The sequence below is a fragment of the Andrena cerasifolii genome, chromosome 7, assembly GCF_050908995.1.
Source record: "Andrena cerasifolii isolate SP2316 chromosome 7, iyAndCera1_principal, whole genome shotgun sequence".
Taxonomy (NCBI): domain Eukaryota; kingdom Metazoa; phylum Arthropoda; class Insecta; order Hymenoptera; family Andrenidae; genus Andrena; species Andrena cerasifolii.
The window spans coordinates 12319412-12338962 of NC_135124.1; the positions used below are offsets into that span (position 1 = coordinate 12319412).

General features: G+C 49.9%; 3 protein-coding genes across 9 annotated transcripts in view; 1 reads left to right on the forward strand and 2 right to left on the reverse strand.

Annotated features, from left to right (window-relative positions):
• Nucleotides 1-38: 38 nt before the first annotated feature.
• On the reverse strand, nt 39-11847 carry LOC143371442 (organic cation transporter 1). Of its 5 annotated transcripts, none has more exons than XM_076816623.1 (11): nt 11341-11847; nt 8564-9046; nt 8004-8434; nt 7560-7907; nt 2857-3115; nt 2696-2787; nt 2394-2597; nt 1597-1852; nt 1300-1431; nt 552-909; nt 39-480 (listed from the first exon to the last, which is right to left on the reverse strand). In XM_076816623.1, exons 3-11 carry the CDS (start codon nt 8127-8129, stop codon nt 258-260), a joined length of 1998 nt encoding a protein of 665 aa, XP_076672738.1. In that variant the 5' UTR covers nt 8130-8434; nt 8564-9046; nt 11341-11847; the 3' UTR covers nt 39-257. The 5 variants fall into 5 exon arrangements, with proteins under 5 accessions (XP_076672738.1, XP_076672737.1, XP_076672739.1 ...); XM_076816622.1 differs by having other exon boundaries at nt 8004-8399; nt 8559-9046; XM_076816624.1 differs by having other exon boundaries at nt 8559-9046.
• Nucleotides 11314-18035, forward strand: Vps28 (vacuolar protein sorting 28). Of its 3 annotated transcripts, XM_076816678.1 has the most exons (4): nt 13698-15302; nt 15380-15643; nt 16993-17218; nt 17283-18035. In XM_076816678.1, the coding sequence occupies exons 1-4, from the start codon at nt 13816-13818 to the stop codon at nt 17700-17702; spliced, it is 2397 nt and encodes a 798-aa protein (XP_076672793.1). In that variant the 5' UTR covers nt 13698-13815; the 3' UTR covers nt 17703-18035. The 3 variants fall into 3 exon arrangements, with proteins under 3 accessions (XP_076672792.1, XP_076672793.1, XP_076672791.1); XM_076816677.1 differs by lacking the exons at nt 13698-15302; nt 15380-15643 and adding an exon at nt 11314-11424 and having other exon boundaries at nt 16978-17218; XM_076816676.1 differs by lacking the exons at nt 13698-15302; nt 15380-15643 and adding an exon at nt 16554-16709 and having other exon boundaries at nt 16978-17218.
• Nucleotides 17845-19551, reverse strand: part of Trim9 (E3 ubiquitin-protein ligase Trim9) — a 32191-nt gene continuing 30484 nt past the window's right edge. The window contains exon 10 of the transcript XR_013086024.1: nt 17845-18851. The gene's annotated coding sequence lies outside the window, so the exon portion shown is untranslated. The remainder of the gene's footprint in view (nt 18852-19551) is intronic.

Sequence of the window (19551 nt, forward strand, 5' to 3'; positions counted from 1 at the left end):
CGGGCGAATCGTGCCTATATTATCCCGGTTACCGTTACGTTGGAATACCCTGTAGCAAACGACTCTCGCGATCGCGAGAGAGAAAGAAAGAGAGAGAGAGAGAGAATAAGAGAAAACGAGAACGTCGAACGTGTGTGTCACGCTGAGGACAAGTGTCTCAGCGCGGAAAGTACGTCGCAATGAACGAACAAGATCAATAAGATGCGTGTCTATACTGATAATTATGAAATTATGATACAAAGTCGCAGAGGGCGGATTCATTGCGTCCTTCTCAATTCAACGTCGACCAACACTTCCGCGCACTTTTCATCCCCCTCGGCGACATCCTCCTTCTCCTCGAACACAGAGTTCCCAGCAGCCTCCTGGCCGCCGGCGTCTAGGTCCTGCGACTTGGACGGTGAGGAGGGATTCCCTGGCCTGCCGTTCACCAGGAACCTCAGCGGCAGGGATTCGTGCTTCTCGTCCGAGTCCTTGCCCTTCCTGAAACGCGACGGTATTCGTGGCTTCGTGTCTTCCCGACGGCGATTTAACAGAGAAAGCTGAGAACTCACTTCGGCAAGGTCGGGCAGGACCAGAGCTTGAAGTCGGCCCCGAACAGTTCGCCCTCCTCGATTGTCTGCGGCAGGTGAATGTTGAGTGTCTCCGGCAGGAAGATCGACGTGAGCGCGCCCGCTACGCTCAGCGTGCCCATTATGATCAGAGGAAGGACTCTCGAGTAGACGGCCAGATGGACGATGTAGGGGAACGCGAGCAGACCGATGCCCGCGATGAACGAGGCGATGCCCATCGCCTGGGACCTCAGCACGGTCGGCAGCAGTTCCCCGACAAACACGTAGAAGACGGCGAACGAGGCGGCGATACCAAATTTCCCGATCATCGCCAGGCACACCGTCACCCAGACCGCGTCTGCTACGACAGAGGCGCAACGCGTGTACGATTCTGGATCGCCTTGGTAGGGCGATCGCCCCACTCTAGACCAGGCCTGTCCAGGGATTTGCTCGCGCGAGCAACCGCGAGTTGCTCTTCGCTCTTGAGGGCACCGAGCCAGGCCCTTCGCGCCCCTCAAGAGCGGAGTTGGGCAAAATGTAATCTAATTACAAATTGCAAATTACGATTATACTGTAATTGTGTAATTAATTACACATTATTTTCTGTAATCGTTCGTTTAGGTAGTTGACCACTTGGATTTGTCAGCTATCTAAATGAACGATTACAGAAAATAATGTGTAATTAATTACACAACTTACAAATGCTGGACAGGCCTGCTCTAGACTTTCTGTCGAAAGTCTAAACTCGCACCTTCGGGAACAAACATGCAAGAGACGCAGGCCACGCCACCCAGAAGCATAGTTAGACACAGGACCCATCTTCTGCCGAGTCGATCCATCGCGTACCAAGTGATGACGTAAGACGGTATCTCCACGAGGCCACCTGCGACAAATTCCATTGTTGAAGATTTCCGAAAGAACAGCGCACGCTACTTGGCGCGGAAGCTGCGCGCGTTGCATTACGTATGCGTTACAGGCGGTCACGCGCAGCACGTGGCTCGTAAACATACGAGAACGACGAGCCTCAAGGCCAATGTAGTAGCTTTACCGATGAAGAACGCCAGATAATCCGAGACCCCCAGGTTCGTGGCGTTGTACGACAGCCCGTTGTACACGACCGCGTTCGCCACCCAGTCGAACGCCAGGATGAAGAACTTCTTCCTGATGTTGGGGTTGCGAACCAGATCCATCGGGGTGGCTGCCGGTGGCGGTGACCTGTCCTCCGGCAGATCCGTGTCGGCAGACTCGTTGTCCCCGGAGTTGGTCCCGTTACAGGCGATCCCCTGCCTCCTCAGAATCTCCACCTGGAATTACCCGCGACCAGCCATTTTCACTCCAATTGAGTCTTTCGCAAGGGAAGATCCCGAAAATTCGAGAAAAAATCTGAAACTTCGTGAATATGTAGAGGACTTCCTCCTAGTCACAACGCAATTTTTCTTTGCTGCCCAAATTCGCTCTAAGGGGTTGAAATTAACCCCTGAAAAATCAGCTGTTTTCCGATTTTATTTCGTAACTCGCAATCTGTAAGGGATGGAAAAAAAGTTTCAAGACGAATATTACTTCTTTTAATTAGGACTATCATTTGGTAACGTACAGTTCTTACAGTTCGCGAGTTACGACGCAAAATCGGAAAATAACTGGAAATTAGGGGGTGAATTTCACCTCCTCAGAGTGAATTTGAGCAGCAAACAAAAGTTGCGTTTTAATCAGCCGGGAATCCTCTACGTATTCGCAAAATCTCAGAATTCTCTGAATTCCCGGGTTCGGGATCTGCCCTAGTCAGCGCGCTCAGCGCTGCTCCTAAGGCAGTAGGTAAACTGTAATGGGCTCGGCACGCAACGTTACCTCCATTTTCCTCAGAAAATTGCTCGGCACCGTTTTCCCATTGATCCTGGCCATGCGCTGCACGATCACCTCCGCCTCGTCTATCCTGTTTTTGCTGAGAAGCCATCTGGGCGACTCGGGGATGATCCAGTAGTAACTGAACAGGAGGACGAACGGGACCGAGGTGGCCAACGACAGAGCGAACCAGTGCCTCAGCAAGTAACCCTGCGAACAGGGCGACAAGGAGTTAGCGTTTACGGAGTCTAGAAGCGTCGCGTCGCGTTAGGCGTCTACGCCACGATGTACATAGGTATTCTAGTTACCAGCAAGGCTAGGAGAGACATCGCCGACGCGAAGAACATGCAGATCACCATGCCAGCGAACGTTCTGTACCTCGGGCCCATCAGTTCCAGGGCTGAAACAGACAGTTGCGTTACCTCGGCGCCCGTTAACACCGCCCACAGCTACCCCCTTCGCTGCTTACCCAGTATGAACGGTATCTGATAGATCGCAGGAAAGAACAGACCGTTCACGGTCCTGAGGGCCGTGTAAATCACGTAGTTGGGGCTGAAGCTGGTGGCGATCGAGAATATCACCTCGAGGAACAGTATCGCGAAGAAAGCGGTCCTTCTGCCCCATTTGTCGGCGATCCAGCCGAACACCACGTTCCCGAACAGGCTACCGACGTAGAAGAAAGTCGTAGAGGTGGAAGGCCACCAGCTGTTGTCGCATACCAAGTCTAGCTATGTGGATGCAGAATGCCATTAAAACGATACGTCCTGCCCGGCCAGCCAGTTGTTCTAATCGGCATCGCCGAAAAACTCGCGGCCCTTCAATCTCCAAAGCTTGCATAGTGGTTTTTGTCGGTCGGTCGTCGGTCGACCGCATAGAGACGATGCGGCGATTCTGGCGAAGCGAGCCGAGATTGCGAGTATCTGACGTGCAACGATGCAACAACACTGCGGGCGATATATCGCCCCATTATGGACAAGTCATTGCTCCGGTTACGTCGTTTATCTTCCTCCCTTGTGCATACGCGCGGTGCGTAAGCGTGGCCACGACGACGCGTCCAGCCCGGCCAATTCTAATCGCTTCGCGAGCGGAAACTTTTTCGCGAACCGGCCGCGCGCAGCCGAGCGAGATATTTCCATTTGAAGAACGGCCGCGGGGCGAGGGGCGAGGAGGCGCGACCGATAACGAACGTGCGCCCAAAATTCACCGATAAATCTTATTCATCTCCGCGCAAATACGCGAGTCGCACGGACGACACGCTGCGCATAAAGATAATAACCAGTGCGAAAAAAAAAACTGATATCGGTGCCGAACTTTCAGCAACGATCTGATAGCTTCTCTGCCGTTTCCTCCACCTTTTTACCCACCCCCATCGCGCTGGAATAGCATTGATGTAATAACAGGCGCGTACACGGTGTGCGTTATTTATCGACCGTAACTTTTTTTCGCAAGCCGTCGCATAATTTTTCTCTCCGTTTCGTGAAAAAACAACTTGCGCAAAATTTCAGGACGATTCAGCGTCGGGAAGACGTGGCGCGTCGCGTGCCAAGTTTGTAAATAGAAGTTACAAGCGTAAAGAGTGGCGTGTTTCTGAAATTTTCAATTAAATATTTTATGTTTTCACGACCATGACGTACCTAATTTTTTGCTAACCCAAGTTTCATTTGTATGAAATATTTAAGACTGTTTTACACTAACTGACCCGTAGCCACACCGAAATATCACGTGCCTGCAACGTTCAACACTGAACAGGCGTTGAAAAATACTTATAGGGGAACACCGCGAACCCGGACTCACCGATTGGAACGCAGCGCTGGGGGTTTTTAGAGTGATTCGAAACAAGGACAACGGTGTCTTGTTTCCAAGGATCCTGGTCTCAAATGAATAAATTTCAGACTATCGCGAAACTAATTTTTACTAAATTAGATTCTTCAAAATCGCGTCGCCAATCTTTCTGAAACTTTGTAGGTTTTTTCTAGACATTCAAATCTAGTCTTTAATCGAAGCATTTGTTTCTCTAATGCATAGTTTTTATTTTATGGAGGAAAAACAAGTGTTTCTTTCTATGAAAGTCGATCATTTCACTTTAAACATCTGCCATTTTATCCCAGATTAATATTTTATGAAACGGAACGATTAAATTCTAGATAAACTATTGTACTAACTAAATCTCCTCGTTTTTTTATTTCAGATAACCCAGTTCCGTATAATATTGGTCACCGCAAAACGTGTTTCTAAAAACAGCTTCCGGGAAATCAGTTGTAATTATGCAATAACTAAACATTTCTATACCAAAACATAATATAATAACCTATTAAAGTGTCCCTCATCTGAATACAAAAACACGCATCTACTTCCCCAAATAAATTCCCAAAGAATCGATTCTTTTTCTAACCCCTGACGGTATTTAACCCCTCAAGGAAATTTTGTTCGCACAAAATCTCACATTTATTGCAACTACAACGCGAATGCGCCACGTCTTCCTCCTATCCGACGAACCTCATCTTTCACAAGAATTATTTTACTAGCCCAACAAAAATCGTCGCCAAGAGTAGCTAAGGTCCACCCTAGCGTGCATTCGCGCTGGAATCCTCTGCGAATATATTGCGCACACGTCCGCAAGTATTCCCGGGCCGCGGTGCCGATTCCCACGTAACGTCATCGAGCGTCGCTCATTACCGCCTCCGTCAAGCGGCAATCAAAGGAACACGAATCTGCTAGCCAAGTGGATCCTGCCTCCAGCCGTCCCACGGCCGCGCAGCCTTCGAAAATCCGCAGAGCCGACGGCTAAGAGGCTGCCTACATCGCGCGGAAGAAAATGCCGTTCCATGTCGGCAAACATGCCCGAGCAAAGAAAACGCTGATCGAGGGCCGATCAACCTCGGCGAATAAAGCCCGCCGCACCGCGCCGCGTGGGCGTTAATGGGTTGAACACGAAGTTTGATTTAAGCAAATTGCCACTCACGGACTTTTGATGTCTGCGTGAAACGCAAAAGGTAAATTGCATGAAAATACAGGAGCACTCTGTGACGCCGTCGAGTTATTGTCAAGGGCAGTGCACGCGCCCGTAGGACGTTAACGACGCGCGCATATTTTATCACCCTGACATACTTTGAAAACGACATTGATATGGCCGCGATTCAGCTCGATCGACCGGCGGAGCTTCGATCCTTGGGGTTTCTCGGATCTGAGCGGCACCCAAGCGAGTTTCCCGGCTCCCGGACATCCGCCCCGCTGGAATTGCCGGGTACTTCCGCGCGTCCAGGAACGCCTCGGGTCGAGTAGGCGCGAGGCAACGGGTGCGAGGCACCGGAGACAGCGTGGGCGTCGGGCGCCGCTCCGCGTCCGACCGCGATTTAGGATGACCGTTTTCTGTCTCCGCGACACCGCTGCCGGACAGCCACTTCTCGTGGTCTTCTTTCGGACTTAATCGCGCCGCATATCCCCGTCGCCCCTCTCAATATAGCCGCCGATCTGCTGAGCCGATTGGGGAACTCTATCCTCCTACTGTATTTCCTAGATCGGTTTCTTGACCGCGGGAAAGCGACGGCCGAGGCGATCGCAGTCGTCCCACGAGCCGGGTTCGCGCGGTAGAAAGCGACGGCGATAAAGAACGGAAAACGGAAGGACAGGATTTGCCTCGATGACTCTGTGCGTCACGGGTCTGCGTAAATCCGGAGCGTGTAAATACGCGGCGCGCACACCCTCCGCATTGATAGAACCCTCGCGAGCATTGGCGGACCGAGCGGAGGAAAGGGGGGAAGGGAGAAAGTGGGTAGGGGGGGGCGGAGAGCGAAGAGTGCACGGTGGGCAAGGAGGAGAGAGAACGAGAGAGATCTAGAGAGACGGAGAGCGAGCGAGAATTAGGTAACGCGATATTGGCATAGGTGTTTTTCAAGTTTCCGCGAGCGGATGGGGATGGGAATCGAGAATCGAGGTGGCGATGTTGGACGGCCGCGTGGAAAGTCTGGCGGGGAAGATTGACGGACGGAGTGCGAGCCAGAGGCGGAGGGTTACGGCTGGCGATCACGAATTCGGTCGAGCGTTGTTTGCGTCACTGGACGAAATGCGGACGCGGGAGCGCGTACACGCGCGTCGAGGCGCGGACACATACCCTCCGTAGGAGCAGAGAGCCGGCAGTTTGTACGAGGCGTTTGATGCGACAGATCGCATGACCGGATGCGGGGGTAGGTAAATTGGTCGGCAATTGCTGACGCCACCAGAGTACCGCAAACTATCGGTTAGTCACTCGGTCGCTCGTCAACCATCTTCACCTGGATATCCGATCCGTTTCCGTTCGGGCCCGAGCAACGATTCGCCCGCGAGCGAGCACGCGACCGTCGGGAAAACTGCGCTTGACAGATCCAGCCTGCCGGTCGCCGCACGCGTCGCTACTATTTAAGAGAAACGAGAATCATGCACCTAGATCTAGATCCTCGACCCCGCCAGTTACGGATCCTCGTTGCGACAACAAGCTTACCGCGTTTTCTAATTGCGGCAATTTAATAACGCGCTAATGGACGCCAGCAAGACTGCCGCGTGATCGCGCTGGAACGCGCGCGTGGAATGTTGGTCAGCTGCTGGCGACTGTCGCGTCCTCGCCGAGCCTGTCCAAGAAAGTCGCGGGATTCGACGCGATGAAGCGACGAATCCAGTCGGGGTTTCTATCTCGGTGCCGTTTCCACGACACCCGGCCGCCCGCAGCGGCCCGAGGAAGGATGTTAACGCTGAGGATCCACGAGGACGCGAGAGCCGCGCGTGCTGGCACACGGGGCACGGGCACGCACGCGCTCGCCCGCTCGGTTCCGCGAACGGGACCGGCCTGGTGACCGACGCGACGTTAACGCGAATCGGCCGGGACGACGCGACAAAGGCCAAGGCGAATTGCCCCGTGAAACGCGACTCGTCGCGTCGGCTGGACGGCCCGACGTGAAATTCGTGCGGAGACAGATTAGCGCGTAGGAGGATTGTACGAAAGAGCGCTGGAACGCTGGCGCGCTCCACGCGACGACCCACTTGGCCGCGACCGATTTACATTCGACCCTTTCCATAACGCTGCGAACACCCGGATCCTACCTAACCGGGGCATGGAATTCTCGCGGCGTCGACGTACGTGAGCGATTACGGGAGACTTGGTTTCTGCTGCTAGGAAGGAAGAGAGAAAGTCGTGTTTACCTCGGTTACGAGGGTGCTGTCGTAGTCTCGGCGGTCGTAGATCCAGCCGTGCCGGCACTGGCTCACCGGCCAGTCGGGGTTACCGACCGGTGCCGGTGGCAATCGACCCCTCAGCCGATACACCGACTCGTCCGTCACGTTCTGGAGGAGCGGCCGTCCGAGCCACGACTCGATGATCGCCGTGTAGTTGACGTCGTACATCGTGCACTTCGAGTACTTTAGCTTCCCGTCCGGTTTCGCGACGTACGGCAGAGAGAGCGCCTTCCTTTCCTCCAGCGTCATCAGCTCGGTCAGATTCTCCAGCTCCGGGACTCTGCACCAGTGTTCCGGCGACGCGCTAACGAATACCTGCCGATCAGATCGCAAAAAAAGAAAAAAAAAGAAAGTCCTCTCTGTTGCTGGTGATCGTCGCGGTTGGCAGAAGCAGTACGACATGCGACTCACTTGCGAGAACGCGAGGAAAGCGGCGGGAAGAGTGGCGGGTATACAGAGAAGGTAGTACATGATGTTCTGGTATTTGCCCTTCTCGCCCACGTGAACCAGCACCTCGTCGAAGTCGATAGAGCTCATGTTTCCGGCGTTCACGGCCCGCCACGTTCCAACCACACGATCCGCGATGCGACGGTTACCCGACGACGATGCACCCTCGAATCACGCGGCATGTCCGCCGCGGCTCCTCCTCCAGAGCATCAACGTCGACTTTTAAACTCTCCCGGGAAATCCACCACCGACGCGACGATTCGACACTTGTCCTGCGAATCCCCCCGGTTCGATCGCGACCACGGCCACGCCGCGTTCCGTTCCGCTACGCTACGTTACGCTACGTTACGATACGTTACGCTACGTTACGATACGTTACGCTACGTTACGATACGCTACGATACGTTACGATACGTTACGATACGTTACGATACGTTGCGATACGTTACGATACGTTACGATACGTTACGATACGTTACGATACGCTACGATACGTTACGATACCCTACGATACGCTACGATACGTTACGTCGAACACTAAGAGTTTGGGAAAAGACCGATCAGCTTGGCTCTCGATGATTTGTCCTCGATCGCGAGCACTCAAGTCCGCTCGCTGCTTGATTCGCGATTCCCGTCCCGTGATACTCTCCTTCTTCTATTCGGCGCGACTCTATTATCCCGACTAGGCGACGCGAACGCAACCTGCAGCTTCGAATTCGGAATCGCGTAAAGCGCGGCGAACGCACGTCTTCGCGCGTTCTTATATGCCGCGAGCATAGCGCCGGCTGCCATTAGCCATTGCCGGAGAACACCTCCTCTCTTCCGATCCTCCCGAACATCGTTTTCGACGGTGTCCCTCCACCTCTCCGCAGTCCCTGTTCTCTTCGCCGTTGCCGTTGCCGTCGCCGTCGCCGTTGTTATCGTCTCCGCCGACGTCTTTCCCGCCGTCACGCCGATCAACGCGTCACCGTAATCGGCGACCAGCAACCCTGCCCCGCGCAGCTTCTCTGGAAAGTTCGCGCGATTCGATCCACGATTCGATCCGTCGGAACGAAAGCTTCGAGACGCGATCGCCGCGACAGGGACGGTAGACCGAGAGGGGAAGAGAAAGAAGCGATTCGACGAGAGATCAGCAGGAGAATCCTATCTGTTTTCCGATAATAAGCTTAAGGGGGGTTTGCGACTTGTTGGCCCGAAAAATAGGTAATTCTTTGCGAATTTTTTCTACAAAAACGGTTCGACAAATTAATTTGAGGTTTGGCAGGCTGTTTTATCATATCTTGAACTATTGTTCTGAATTTTTGTGTGACAGTGAAAAGAAAAACATGGCAGATAGAAAAAGATCGTTGAAAAATAATCGGGTGGTCCTCGCGTTGACGAAAAGTACTGTAAGGTTTATCCGAAACGCAAAAAAGAAAATAGATTCTTAATCTATATGAATGTGGCTATCGGTGGTAGTAGATTTATTACCGCATCTATCACCGTCCCTTTTTTATTTAAAGAAGTTTTCCCGATTTTGCGGCAAAGCCTGTTTCACACTCAAATCCCGACGCTTCGCCTTCTTCAAAAGCCTGCCATTTGAACATTTTCTTATATTAATTAATAAATCTACTACCACCGATAGCCGCATTCATATCCATTACAAACCTCTTTTCTTTTTCGTGTTTCGGACAAACCTTACAGTACTTTTCGTCACCGCCAGGACGACCCAATTATGTTTCAACTCTCCTTTCGTATCTACCATGTTTCTTTTCCCACTGCCGCACAAAAATTCAAAACAATACTTCAAGATATGATAAAACAGCCTGCCAAGCCTGAGATTAATTTGTCCACCCGTTTTTCTAGAAAAAATTCACAAAGAATTACCTATTTTTCGGGCCGACAAGGCGCAAAACCCCCCTAATATCCGATCGCGATGCTATTCGAGCGGATTGCTGCGGATGGCTGCGGATGTCGCGACGCCAACGAAATACATGCGCCGCGCCGCAGTCCGCACCGCGTCGCAGCGTAAACCGCGAGGAAACGCCGGAAACTGGCGGACGCGAGAACGTCTGGACAATTTACCCGTCCACGCGACAGCCAGCTAGGAAGATTGCAGAAACGAGAGACGGAGATCAGACGTGGAGAGTCTCGGCCTTCGTTATGCTTCGAGCTCCTTTCGACTTTGTATCTTTCTAAGCTGCCGGAGAAAACCGCTCTGCAACGAGTCCCCGTCACCGTCACCGTCCCTTCGTGATCGCGCGGAGTCCGCGCTGACCTCGCCGCACACGTTCCTCCTTTCGGCTCGGCTCGGCCCCGAAGCTACAAATTGAAACGGTCACGGAACCGACGATATTAACGCGGCCGCATACGATTCCTCCTTGTCTCTCAGGAGGAACCTCTCTAAACCGCGACGCTGATCGTCCATTATTCCTCGCGCAGAGCATAAATCCGCGTCCCTGATTCCGGAACCTACAGCCTGGAGCACGCGAGTGCTGGATGCGTGCGTGCGTGCATTCGCGAGCCTCTCTAAGCTCGTTACAAATTACGAGTGACGTCACTAGTGCAAACAACGTCATCCCGCTTCGCACGCCGTCCCATTCGCCGATCGCGCTCGCTTCCTCTGATTCCGATCGCGAGAGAGGCAAGCCCGTTCCTTCTTTTCCACCGTTTCCGGCCAATCAATTTTACGTAACGAGAGAACAAACCCATCTAATGATTTCGCTCGGGCAATAGCAACTATTCGCGTGTCACCCGCGTTAATCTAGTCTCCGTCACGGTTCTAGCGCTCCTCCTTCCGCGTTTCCTCGTCCCATCTGCCATCGGGAAGGCGACTTTTCCCCGCTTCGTCTACCTGTCGCCGTTCCACGAAAAACTCATTAGCCGCGCGACAAGGTGATGCTGTAAACAATTTGTTTTCGCCACGGTGAAGCGCGATAATGCCCGCGAGACGGCAGAGTTAACGCGACGGCTGTATATTTTACGGCTCAACGTTTCAGCTACCGGTGCGGTTAAACAACAAGATTTATCACGCGCTCGGGACGAAATCCTGGCCACCCCCTCGCGCCTCTGTTTCCCTAGTCGCGAGCAACCAGTCGCAGTTGCTCTGCGGCGCGATGGAAACTCTTAACTTGATCTCAATCGATATTAACTCGCTTCCCCTTGCGCTTAACTCTTGACCCGTTGCTTCGCGTTTCGTCGTACCAGCCGCAAGCACAAACTTCCGCAATCTCTCGCCTCCCCTCTCTCTCTCTCCCTCTCCCTCTCTCTCTCACTCTCTGGGTCTGCCTCGTGAAAAGAGCTCCGTCGATGGAAATCTTACCAATCGGCTCCTCTCCAAGACGGGACCGCGGTTAAAATCGACCCCCGGAGGGACCGCGGCGCGCTGGAGGCAGCACCCTGGCTGGTGGGTCGCGCGAGGTGATGATAGTAGCGGCGCGGCGCGGCGCGTGTATCCGTCTAGGGCGTCTGGCAACAACACCTCGGGGCACGTTGCGTCGCGGACACGATAACTTTGCTACAATTTGCTGGCATCCGCCCACCTTCCACCGTCGCACCGTCACCAAGTACAAGTGTATTCTCGGGCCTTCCGATCGGCTCGCACTACCCGCCGTGTTCCGGAAAGGGAACGTTCTCTTCCGGTTCCGCGGCGACGCGACGCGCCGCCCGCTCGAGCCTGGGATCCCACGATTTAAGCAACGCGTATCCGCTCGGTTCAATTAGGTACAGCTCGGTAGGTATTGTATTTGCGACTCGGACACGATCCTGCGACGCTCCCGGCACCCTCCGTCATCCCCTTGTGCTTCGCTCTGCCAGCTATGCTCGTTCCCTCACCGATAGGCAGTGTAGGTACCTTGGGATTTCTTTTTTTTTTTTTTTTTTTTGTCCACGTCCACGATATTTCCCGCGCGCGCACAAACTCCTCGCTCCCTCTTTGCCTATTTCGTTCGCTAGCTCTCCCTCAGCCTCCCACTCCCCCTCGCGCCCTCACGCCCTCGCGCCCTCACTCCCTCTCCTTGAAGAACAGACCGGCAGCTACCACTCTAGAAGGAGCAAGTAGTCTCCATCGCGAAATGAAACTGAAGCAACCGCGGATACAAGGGGTCCGTTCACGGTATACTGTCCTCCTATCTATCGTTCGTTTCGAACGTCCCCCTTGCTCGCTCGCTCGCTCCCTCGCCTCTGTCCCCCTCGAACTTCTCTTCAATCTATTCCCTTCTCTCTCGGTCCCTCTCGACCGAGAGACCGACTCTCCTCTTCGCGTGTAAAGCCTCGTACGTGCTTCCCTCCACGATCCTCCGGGAGATTATCCCTTACCCTCCGCCCCGTTTCGATCACCGCTCTCCTATCGCTCTACACGCTCGACTACTATCTCGACTATTAATATAAAAGGGGGTTCCTCGACACTCGCCGCCCGGTAATTGTTAGGCGTGCATCAACCGGACCTCTCTCACCGATTCAGACTTCAACGCCGCCGGGCCGCCACCGTCCCGCAGACCCTTTCTTCGCCCCTCCCCGCGATCCGCTCCAATTCTACTCTCTACCTCCAGCTATGCCTTCTAACCTCCTCGTAATCACCTCGTCGCGTCCAAATGTAAGCTTCGTCGCTATAACTTGCGCCTTCGATAACTACTTAAAGCCGGGAATCCACCGGGAAGCTAAGCTATGCTATGTAATACTATGCTATGCTATGCTATGTTATGCTATGCTCTGATATGCTATGCTATGCTATGCTATGCTATGCTATGCTATGCTATGCTATGCTATGCTATGCTATGCTATGCTATGCTATGCTATGCTATGCTATTCTATGCTATGCTATGGTATGCTATGCTATGCTATGCTGTGCTATTCTATGCTATGCTCTGATATGATATGCTATGCTATGCTATAATATGCTATGCTATGCTATAATATGCTATGCTATGCTATGCTATGCTATGCTATGCTATGCTATGCTATGCTATGCTATGCTATGCTATGCTATGCTCTGATATGCTATGCTATGCTGTGCTATTCTATGCTATGCTCTGATATGATATGCTATGCTATGCTATAATATGCTATGCTATGCTATAATATGCTATGCTATGCTATGCTATGCTATGCTATGCTATGCTATGCTATAATATGCTATGCTATGCTATGCTATGCTATGCTATGCTATGTTTTGCTATGCTTTGCTATGCTATGCTATGCTATGCTATACTATTCTATGATGCTATGCTATGCTATGCTATGCCATGCTAAGTTTTAAAAAAAAATATCTTCAATACATTCTTATGGAACCGTTTCCACCAAAAGCTGCGTTAAAACATAGCATCGCGTAGCATAGCTTAGCTTAGCTTAGCTTAACTTAGCTTCCCGGTGGATTCCCGGCTTAAATCTCCAAAAATCTCTAAAACCGTTACGAACCAGTTCGCCGACAACCTTCTTCCAACGGACTTGCATTGAAACGTGATAATCATCATGTTCAGGCGCCTAAATTACAGCGGGACATTTACTACCTCGATCGCAACCATTTAATTACATACATTTTGCGCATCTTTCGTCTCCTACCACTCGGACAACGACAAACAGCGGATAAAAGGGGCGCGAAACGTTCAAAGAGTAAGGGCTGTTTCCATGTCGCGCTGTTCTGCGCGCATTTCCATGGCAACATAGGCATGGCGGTCATAAGTATCGTTTTATAGCGTGTTATAGCGTGATCAATCGTGATTTACGAATGTCACGATAAACAGTCGCGAGACTTTTGTCGTCGAATCTTTCGTTTCGATGCGTCGATGAAACGTTCGACATGAACGATAACAAGTCGCGAAAGTCTGGGCTAGACGATGGCCAGGAGTGGATGAAACCGAGCCATGTAAGAAGACTGAATTTCGGACAGACGATTCTAACCTTAAATGCGGTCGAGGAGTTTCAGGGGCAAAAAGACGGAGCGTTGATGACCGACCGGAACGTGGCGATAATACCGCGTACGGAAAAGGGTGAATTCGTGCGCAAGTGGATCGAAACTCACAGTATTCCCGCTCTGGAATCGGACGAGTCGTCTCCGTCCTCGCCTATTCTGGGCTCATCCTTTACTGAGTGCTCCAAAACATCTCCAATTTTTGGTAACACAAGGAAACGGACCAGGGAAAACGATAGTTCAAACAATATCTCTGCAAATAGTATCGAACGCGAGTGTTCAGACAACAGAAGAGATCGATGTAATAAACGGATATTTGACTCCTCTGTACATAGCCCGACACGTGCGAAAGGCGATGCTAATGATAGGAAAGAAAACATCAGAAGAAATTTATTTAATTTTCAATCTAGTACTCGTGTTACAGCTTCCAATGCCGACACCTCGCCTGTGCTCGATAAAAACGTCTACTCTTACAAAAGGAGACGAAGAAAGCTCAAAGACGAAGGCACCCACAGAAAAGCCCTAAATCGAATAGAGAATAATTGTACCAAACCAAATGTTAGTCCTTCGCCCCTATGCGCGACGGCGCAGAATGTAAATACATCCCCTATTCTCGATAGAAACCGCTATGTTCACAAAAGGAAATGGAGAAAACCCATGGAAAGTACTTACGTAGACACAAACATGAATTCTGTGATGTCCTGTAATTTAGGTAATGTTCATGAAAGCAAATGCAAAATCATGTGTACTCAGAAGCGACGTACCCTGATACAGAAATTGGAAAGGAGTTTTGAATATGATAACATAGAACCCTTGCTTGGCAAAGATTCCAAAATTTTAGAGAATTCTATCGAAGCTGATTCGTCGGTGTCGGGGTCGAAGTTAAATATCGAAGACAGCCCGAAAGATGTGAAAGATGCAGGGAAAATGGAAATAGAATCTAGCGACGAAGATAACGATGAATGTAAAGATATACACATAAACAGTGATACAGACAAGGAGCTCAGCGATAGAATAGAAGATGCTGATACGCAAGACGATGTTATTCCTACCAGGGAAATTCGTAGTCGTGGATTAAAGCACGACATACTCCGTCTTGCCCCTAAATCCGCGTCTGTATCCTCGCAAATGTCCAACAATGATTCCGATCGAACTTTCTTCTCGAAAGCGGAGGAAGTTGGATCTACCGTTTCCAACTCGCGCCCTTCGCAAAAGATCTCGCAAATTTCGTCGCAAGTTAACTATCTCACAGATAATCGGTCGAGTCAAACTGCAATTCTGACTAATACGAATTCGTCGCCGCAAAGAACCAATCCCGATACTTTTGCGCAATTAAGTCTATTAGATTCGGGCAAGAAAAGAAAGAAACCGAAGAGGTAATTTTTATTATCTACCCGTTTACCGCTACCGCTGGAACAATCAATTACAAATGCTCCTATTGTTTGTTTTGCAGGGGAAGTTTGTCTGAAAGATTGCAGTCGGCGATTAATAGAGAAATATCGTTTGTACGTATATGGAGGCACAAAATTAAGCAAGTGATAAAGGACAACACCACTCTACCGCGTGTTACCGTCTATGTACACGCGTGCGTGGTTCGCTTCAGTAGACAATTTATGGAAGGATGCGTGATCGAAGACCCATTCGATTTGTTACCCCACAGAGAAAAGAGTGATTCCTCTAGATTTATAAGGATCATGACGGTTCCCGAGATCGTGGGTAAACTGGAAATGCAGTCGAAAAATATAGTACAAATTTTTCCTCCATGGGAAGTGTTAGACGGTAACGAACCAATATTAAATGTAACGTACTTTAATATTCTATCTGACAAAGGGAGAATGGATGTTGAAGAAAGTAAAACAAGTATAGAATGTGTTAAACGGCCAGTCGTTAAAGAGTACGATTGTGCTTGTATCCGTGCGGGAAATATGATTGTTTCGTGCACAGATCGACTCAACAAACCGGATGTAATCGAGAAATTATTTACCGACTAGCGGGATATGAATTACGGTATATTTAGCAATTTAAATTTACCCCGACGAGATCTCATTTACATTACGTTACTCGTTATCATGTTGGAATCGTCTACAATAGCGGTTTTTAATTGAGCTGGCTCGTCAGTTACTATATTTCTAGTATCGTTAGTAGAAAAATTTATTTAATTGATTATGTAATCTCATAGGAAAGAGATTAATCTAGTTTCTCCAATCATGGGAACACATCTTTCTACAGATCGTTTTTGTGGTAATATTGTTATCTATTTCTGTAAAAATAGCGTAATAAATCTGTTAAAAAAATAAAATGGTTATTGTTATTTGGAAATTTTCTAGCACTTGCGAGCGAACGAAATTTGTATGGGGGAGCAACTTTGGGATGATGATAAAGAAAAATATACCCCTCTTGCTTTTTTTAACCCATTTTATAGTGCCAATTTAATTAAAAAATTTAAATCGAAATTTAAAAATATTCCCTTTTTTTTAGTATAAACTTAATAAAGATCAGTTTTGAAAAATAAGCGATTTTTTCTCAAAAGCCAGGGGGACCATGAGTGCCAGTGAGAAAGTTAATAATTTGTACGCTGATTCTAATTGTTTCGTGCATGATGGATAAAGTAGAGGTAGATTTTTTCCTATAGATGGCAGCCGTTGCTTTGTCCGATACGTGTCAATTTACACCTTACACCAGTGTTGTGAAAAGTTTATTCAGTGTTTCAGAGTACCGATATTTTTTCGCAACTTTCTCACCTGCCCCGTAATTTTCAGATATAAATAGTGCATAATACAGAGGTGAGCGATTAAATCAACATCGAGTTTCCATTAGCAGATTAGCTCGTCGCGTCATCCCCGTCACTCTCACTCGATACAATGTCGAAACTTAATCACAACCTGTCATTTAGTATAAACTACAATATACGCTACAAGTTATAATTCCGCGCATTAATCAGTATTAGATGCATACTGTCTTAGCTCCTCGTATCTCGTTCAGCCTGTCTGTCAGCATTGGAGCACCTAACCTCGCAACGTTTGATGTGTAGCTTGCATGTTTTGGTTTTAGAACATTGGTGCGATAAATAATAATGTCAATTGCTCAAGACCGACCGGAACTTTACGAAGAAGTGAAGCTCTACAAGAATGCCAGGGAGAGGGAGAAGCACGATAACCAAGCAGACTTGTACGCCGTTGTAAATACTTTGCAACACCTAGAGAAAGCTTATATCAGGGACTGCGTCACACCAAAAGAATACACCGCTGCTTGCAGCAAATTGCTAGTGCAGTACAGAGCGGCTTTCAAGCAGGTATTTAAAGTTAGCTACAAGCGTATAGAAATAGCCTCAGAACCACACATTGCATTTCCTTTAGGTGCAAAGCGAACAGTTTCCGACGATAGACGCATTTGCCAGAGCTTTTCGCTTGGACTGTCCAGCAGCCCTGGAAAGGATCAAGGAGGATAGGCCGATCACGATAAAGGATGACAAAGGCAATACGTCCAAGTGTATAGCGGACATAGTCTCTCTGTTTATTACCTTAATGGACAAACTACGATTGGAGATCAAAGCGATGGACCAGCTGCATCCAGATTTAAGAGATTTAATGGATACCATGAACCGTCTCAGCATACTGCCGAGCGATTTCGATGGTAAAGAAAAGGTTGCAGAGTGGTTGCATACTCTGAACAATATGTCCGCTTCCGACGAATTGTCCGACACGCAAGTTAGACAACTGATTTTCGACTTGGAGACTTCCTACAATGCTTTCAATAAAATACTCCACAATTCCTAATCGCGGTCCAGTCGGTTGGATCGCGTCGCGGCGCGCGATGCTGATCGCGCTCTATGGTATACCTTCGGTCGCTCCTCTAATATCGCTCGAGGGTAACGCAATCGAAGGTTCCCACAGGGCTATCGTTTTGTTTTCGTGGTAAAACTTCGTTGTACCATATATGTGCTACTACAGTTATGTATGTACGTTAATACGAGAGCTATGCAGCAGAGGCGACTATTTTATATCGGATTGTTTGTAAAGTCCATCTATGCAGTGAATTGTTAAGTGTAATATCCGACATGTGTACAGTATCGATTGAGAAAATAAAGTTAATTGTAGGTGTTTATCGCAGATCCTGTATTGTGTTTCTAAACCAAGCCGACACCTAAACAATTTAACAAGAGGAATGAATGCATCGTCCCAATTGCCCCCCCTATGCGATCGAAGAATCGAAAATGGAACAACGAAACTGCGCCGCGGTCAATGCCCGATGCAACGAGTGGACTCCGCAAAATGATTCTTATACGACTCTCAAGTACGTATATCTGCATTCGATTCGCTGACGGGCCCTCGTGCATGGAAACTGGAAGCACTTAAAAAGCGTATCGTATCGGTGGAACGTGAGTGGCTTTGGAAAGCCAGTTTCGATGCGTGCCTCTCGGAAACGCGACAGAATACACTACTACTCCAATGTTCCGACCGCCCCGCCGCGCCGATCGACCGTATTCTATTCTAGTTTCATTTTCGCGATCGAGAAGGGGCGAGATCGGCAGCGCCACTCGCGACCACTGCTTCCACCGTCCAATTGTCGTCAGCAGTAGAATTTACGAGACTTTCAGATCCTCCTCTACGATCTGCCCCTCGTCATCCGTTCGCCTGTAAATTCTCTTCCTTTTTTCCTCCAATCTTGCTCCATCTATCAATTCGTTCATCCTTTTCGCCTCATCTTTCCTCCCAATTCCCATCCGTCTGGCTACCGATAAATCACTTTCCGGCATCGCCAGATTTAATATAACGCCAATATTCTGCGCAGCAAATAGAACAGCAGGAGGAACAAGTGCCTCGGACAGATACTGTTTCCGTAAATTTCTCGAGAAGACGACGAAGGCCAGAGGGGGACGTGCGTGCAACTGTCGGCGACTACGTCTGCTTTCCCTTCGGAACGTCCTGGAAGATGAGAGGGTGGTGAGCCGTTAAAATATATGTAGGCTGCAAAGTATACTTTGCGCAGGGACACGGAAGGAAGCTATAGGGGTAAAGGGTGTTTTCCAGAGAAGAATGAAAGATTCCTGATAACTGAGGACGGAGGCGTGGACCTCGGCGGCGAGACACCCTACACTCGACACCCCGTTCATATCGAGTCGCAGGAAACTCGTTAAAATTCCGCGGGTCTGCTCGTTCTTACAATTAGGAGCAGCGTAACGCGCAGATGATTCGCGAAAGAAGGGGTTGGGCGAATTGGCGGTGGCGCGTCTCTTCCCTTTTTCCCCTTTTCGCAACAACCAACTCGTCTTTCTGTGGGAAGGAACCGGAAGATCGGGAATTGGTTGAACGCGCGTTGGAGGTGCGCGCGACGATTCGCGGGGCAATACTGTGCCGGCCGGCGGCGGCGTACACCTATACCATGGCAATTTTCCAACCGCGGAAATTAATTTCCGCGTTTAGCCTAACCGTGCCCTCCCGCTCCGCGCGTCGTCTCGCTCGACATCACCGACCACTCCAACGTTTATGTACCCCGAAACTCGCGCGACACCGCAAAACTCACGACCGAATTACGATCGAACGACGTTAAAGCTCCCCCGCCCGAGTTCCCGTGCAAATTGTTTCCGGAACGGCGCGGAAACCTGCCGTCCGCGACGGTCTCTTC

Bases quoted from the DNA above. Each gene is read 5' to 3' on its own strand.
- Vps28 (XM_076816678.1), top strand. From the start codon at position 13,816: ATGAACGATAACAAGTCGCGAAAGTCTGGGCTAGACGATGGCCAGGAG. The intron at 15,303-15,379 runs GTAATTTTTATT...TTTGTTTTGCAG, and splicing joins AAAAGAAAGAAACCGAAGAG to GGGAAGTTTGTCTGAAAGAT. The intron at 15,644-16,992 runs TAAACTGGAAAT...ATTGGTGCGATA, and splicing joins ACGGTTCCCGAGATCGTGGG to AATAATAATGTCAATTGCTC.
- LOC143371442 (XM_076816623.1), bottom strand. From the start codon at position 8,129: ATGAGCTCTATCGACTTCGACGAGGTGCTGGTTCACGTGGGCGAGAAG. The intron at 3,116-7,559 runs GTAAACACGACT...GCATCCACATAG, and splicing joins ACAGCACCCTCGTAACCGAG to CTAGACTTGGTATGCGACAA. The intron at 2,598-2,695 runs GTAACTAGAATA...CCCTGTTCGCAG, and splicing joins TGTCTCTCCTAGCCTTGCTG to GGTTACTTGCTGAGGCACTG.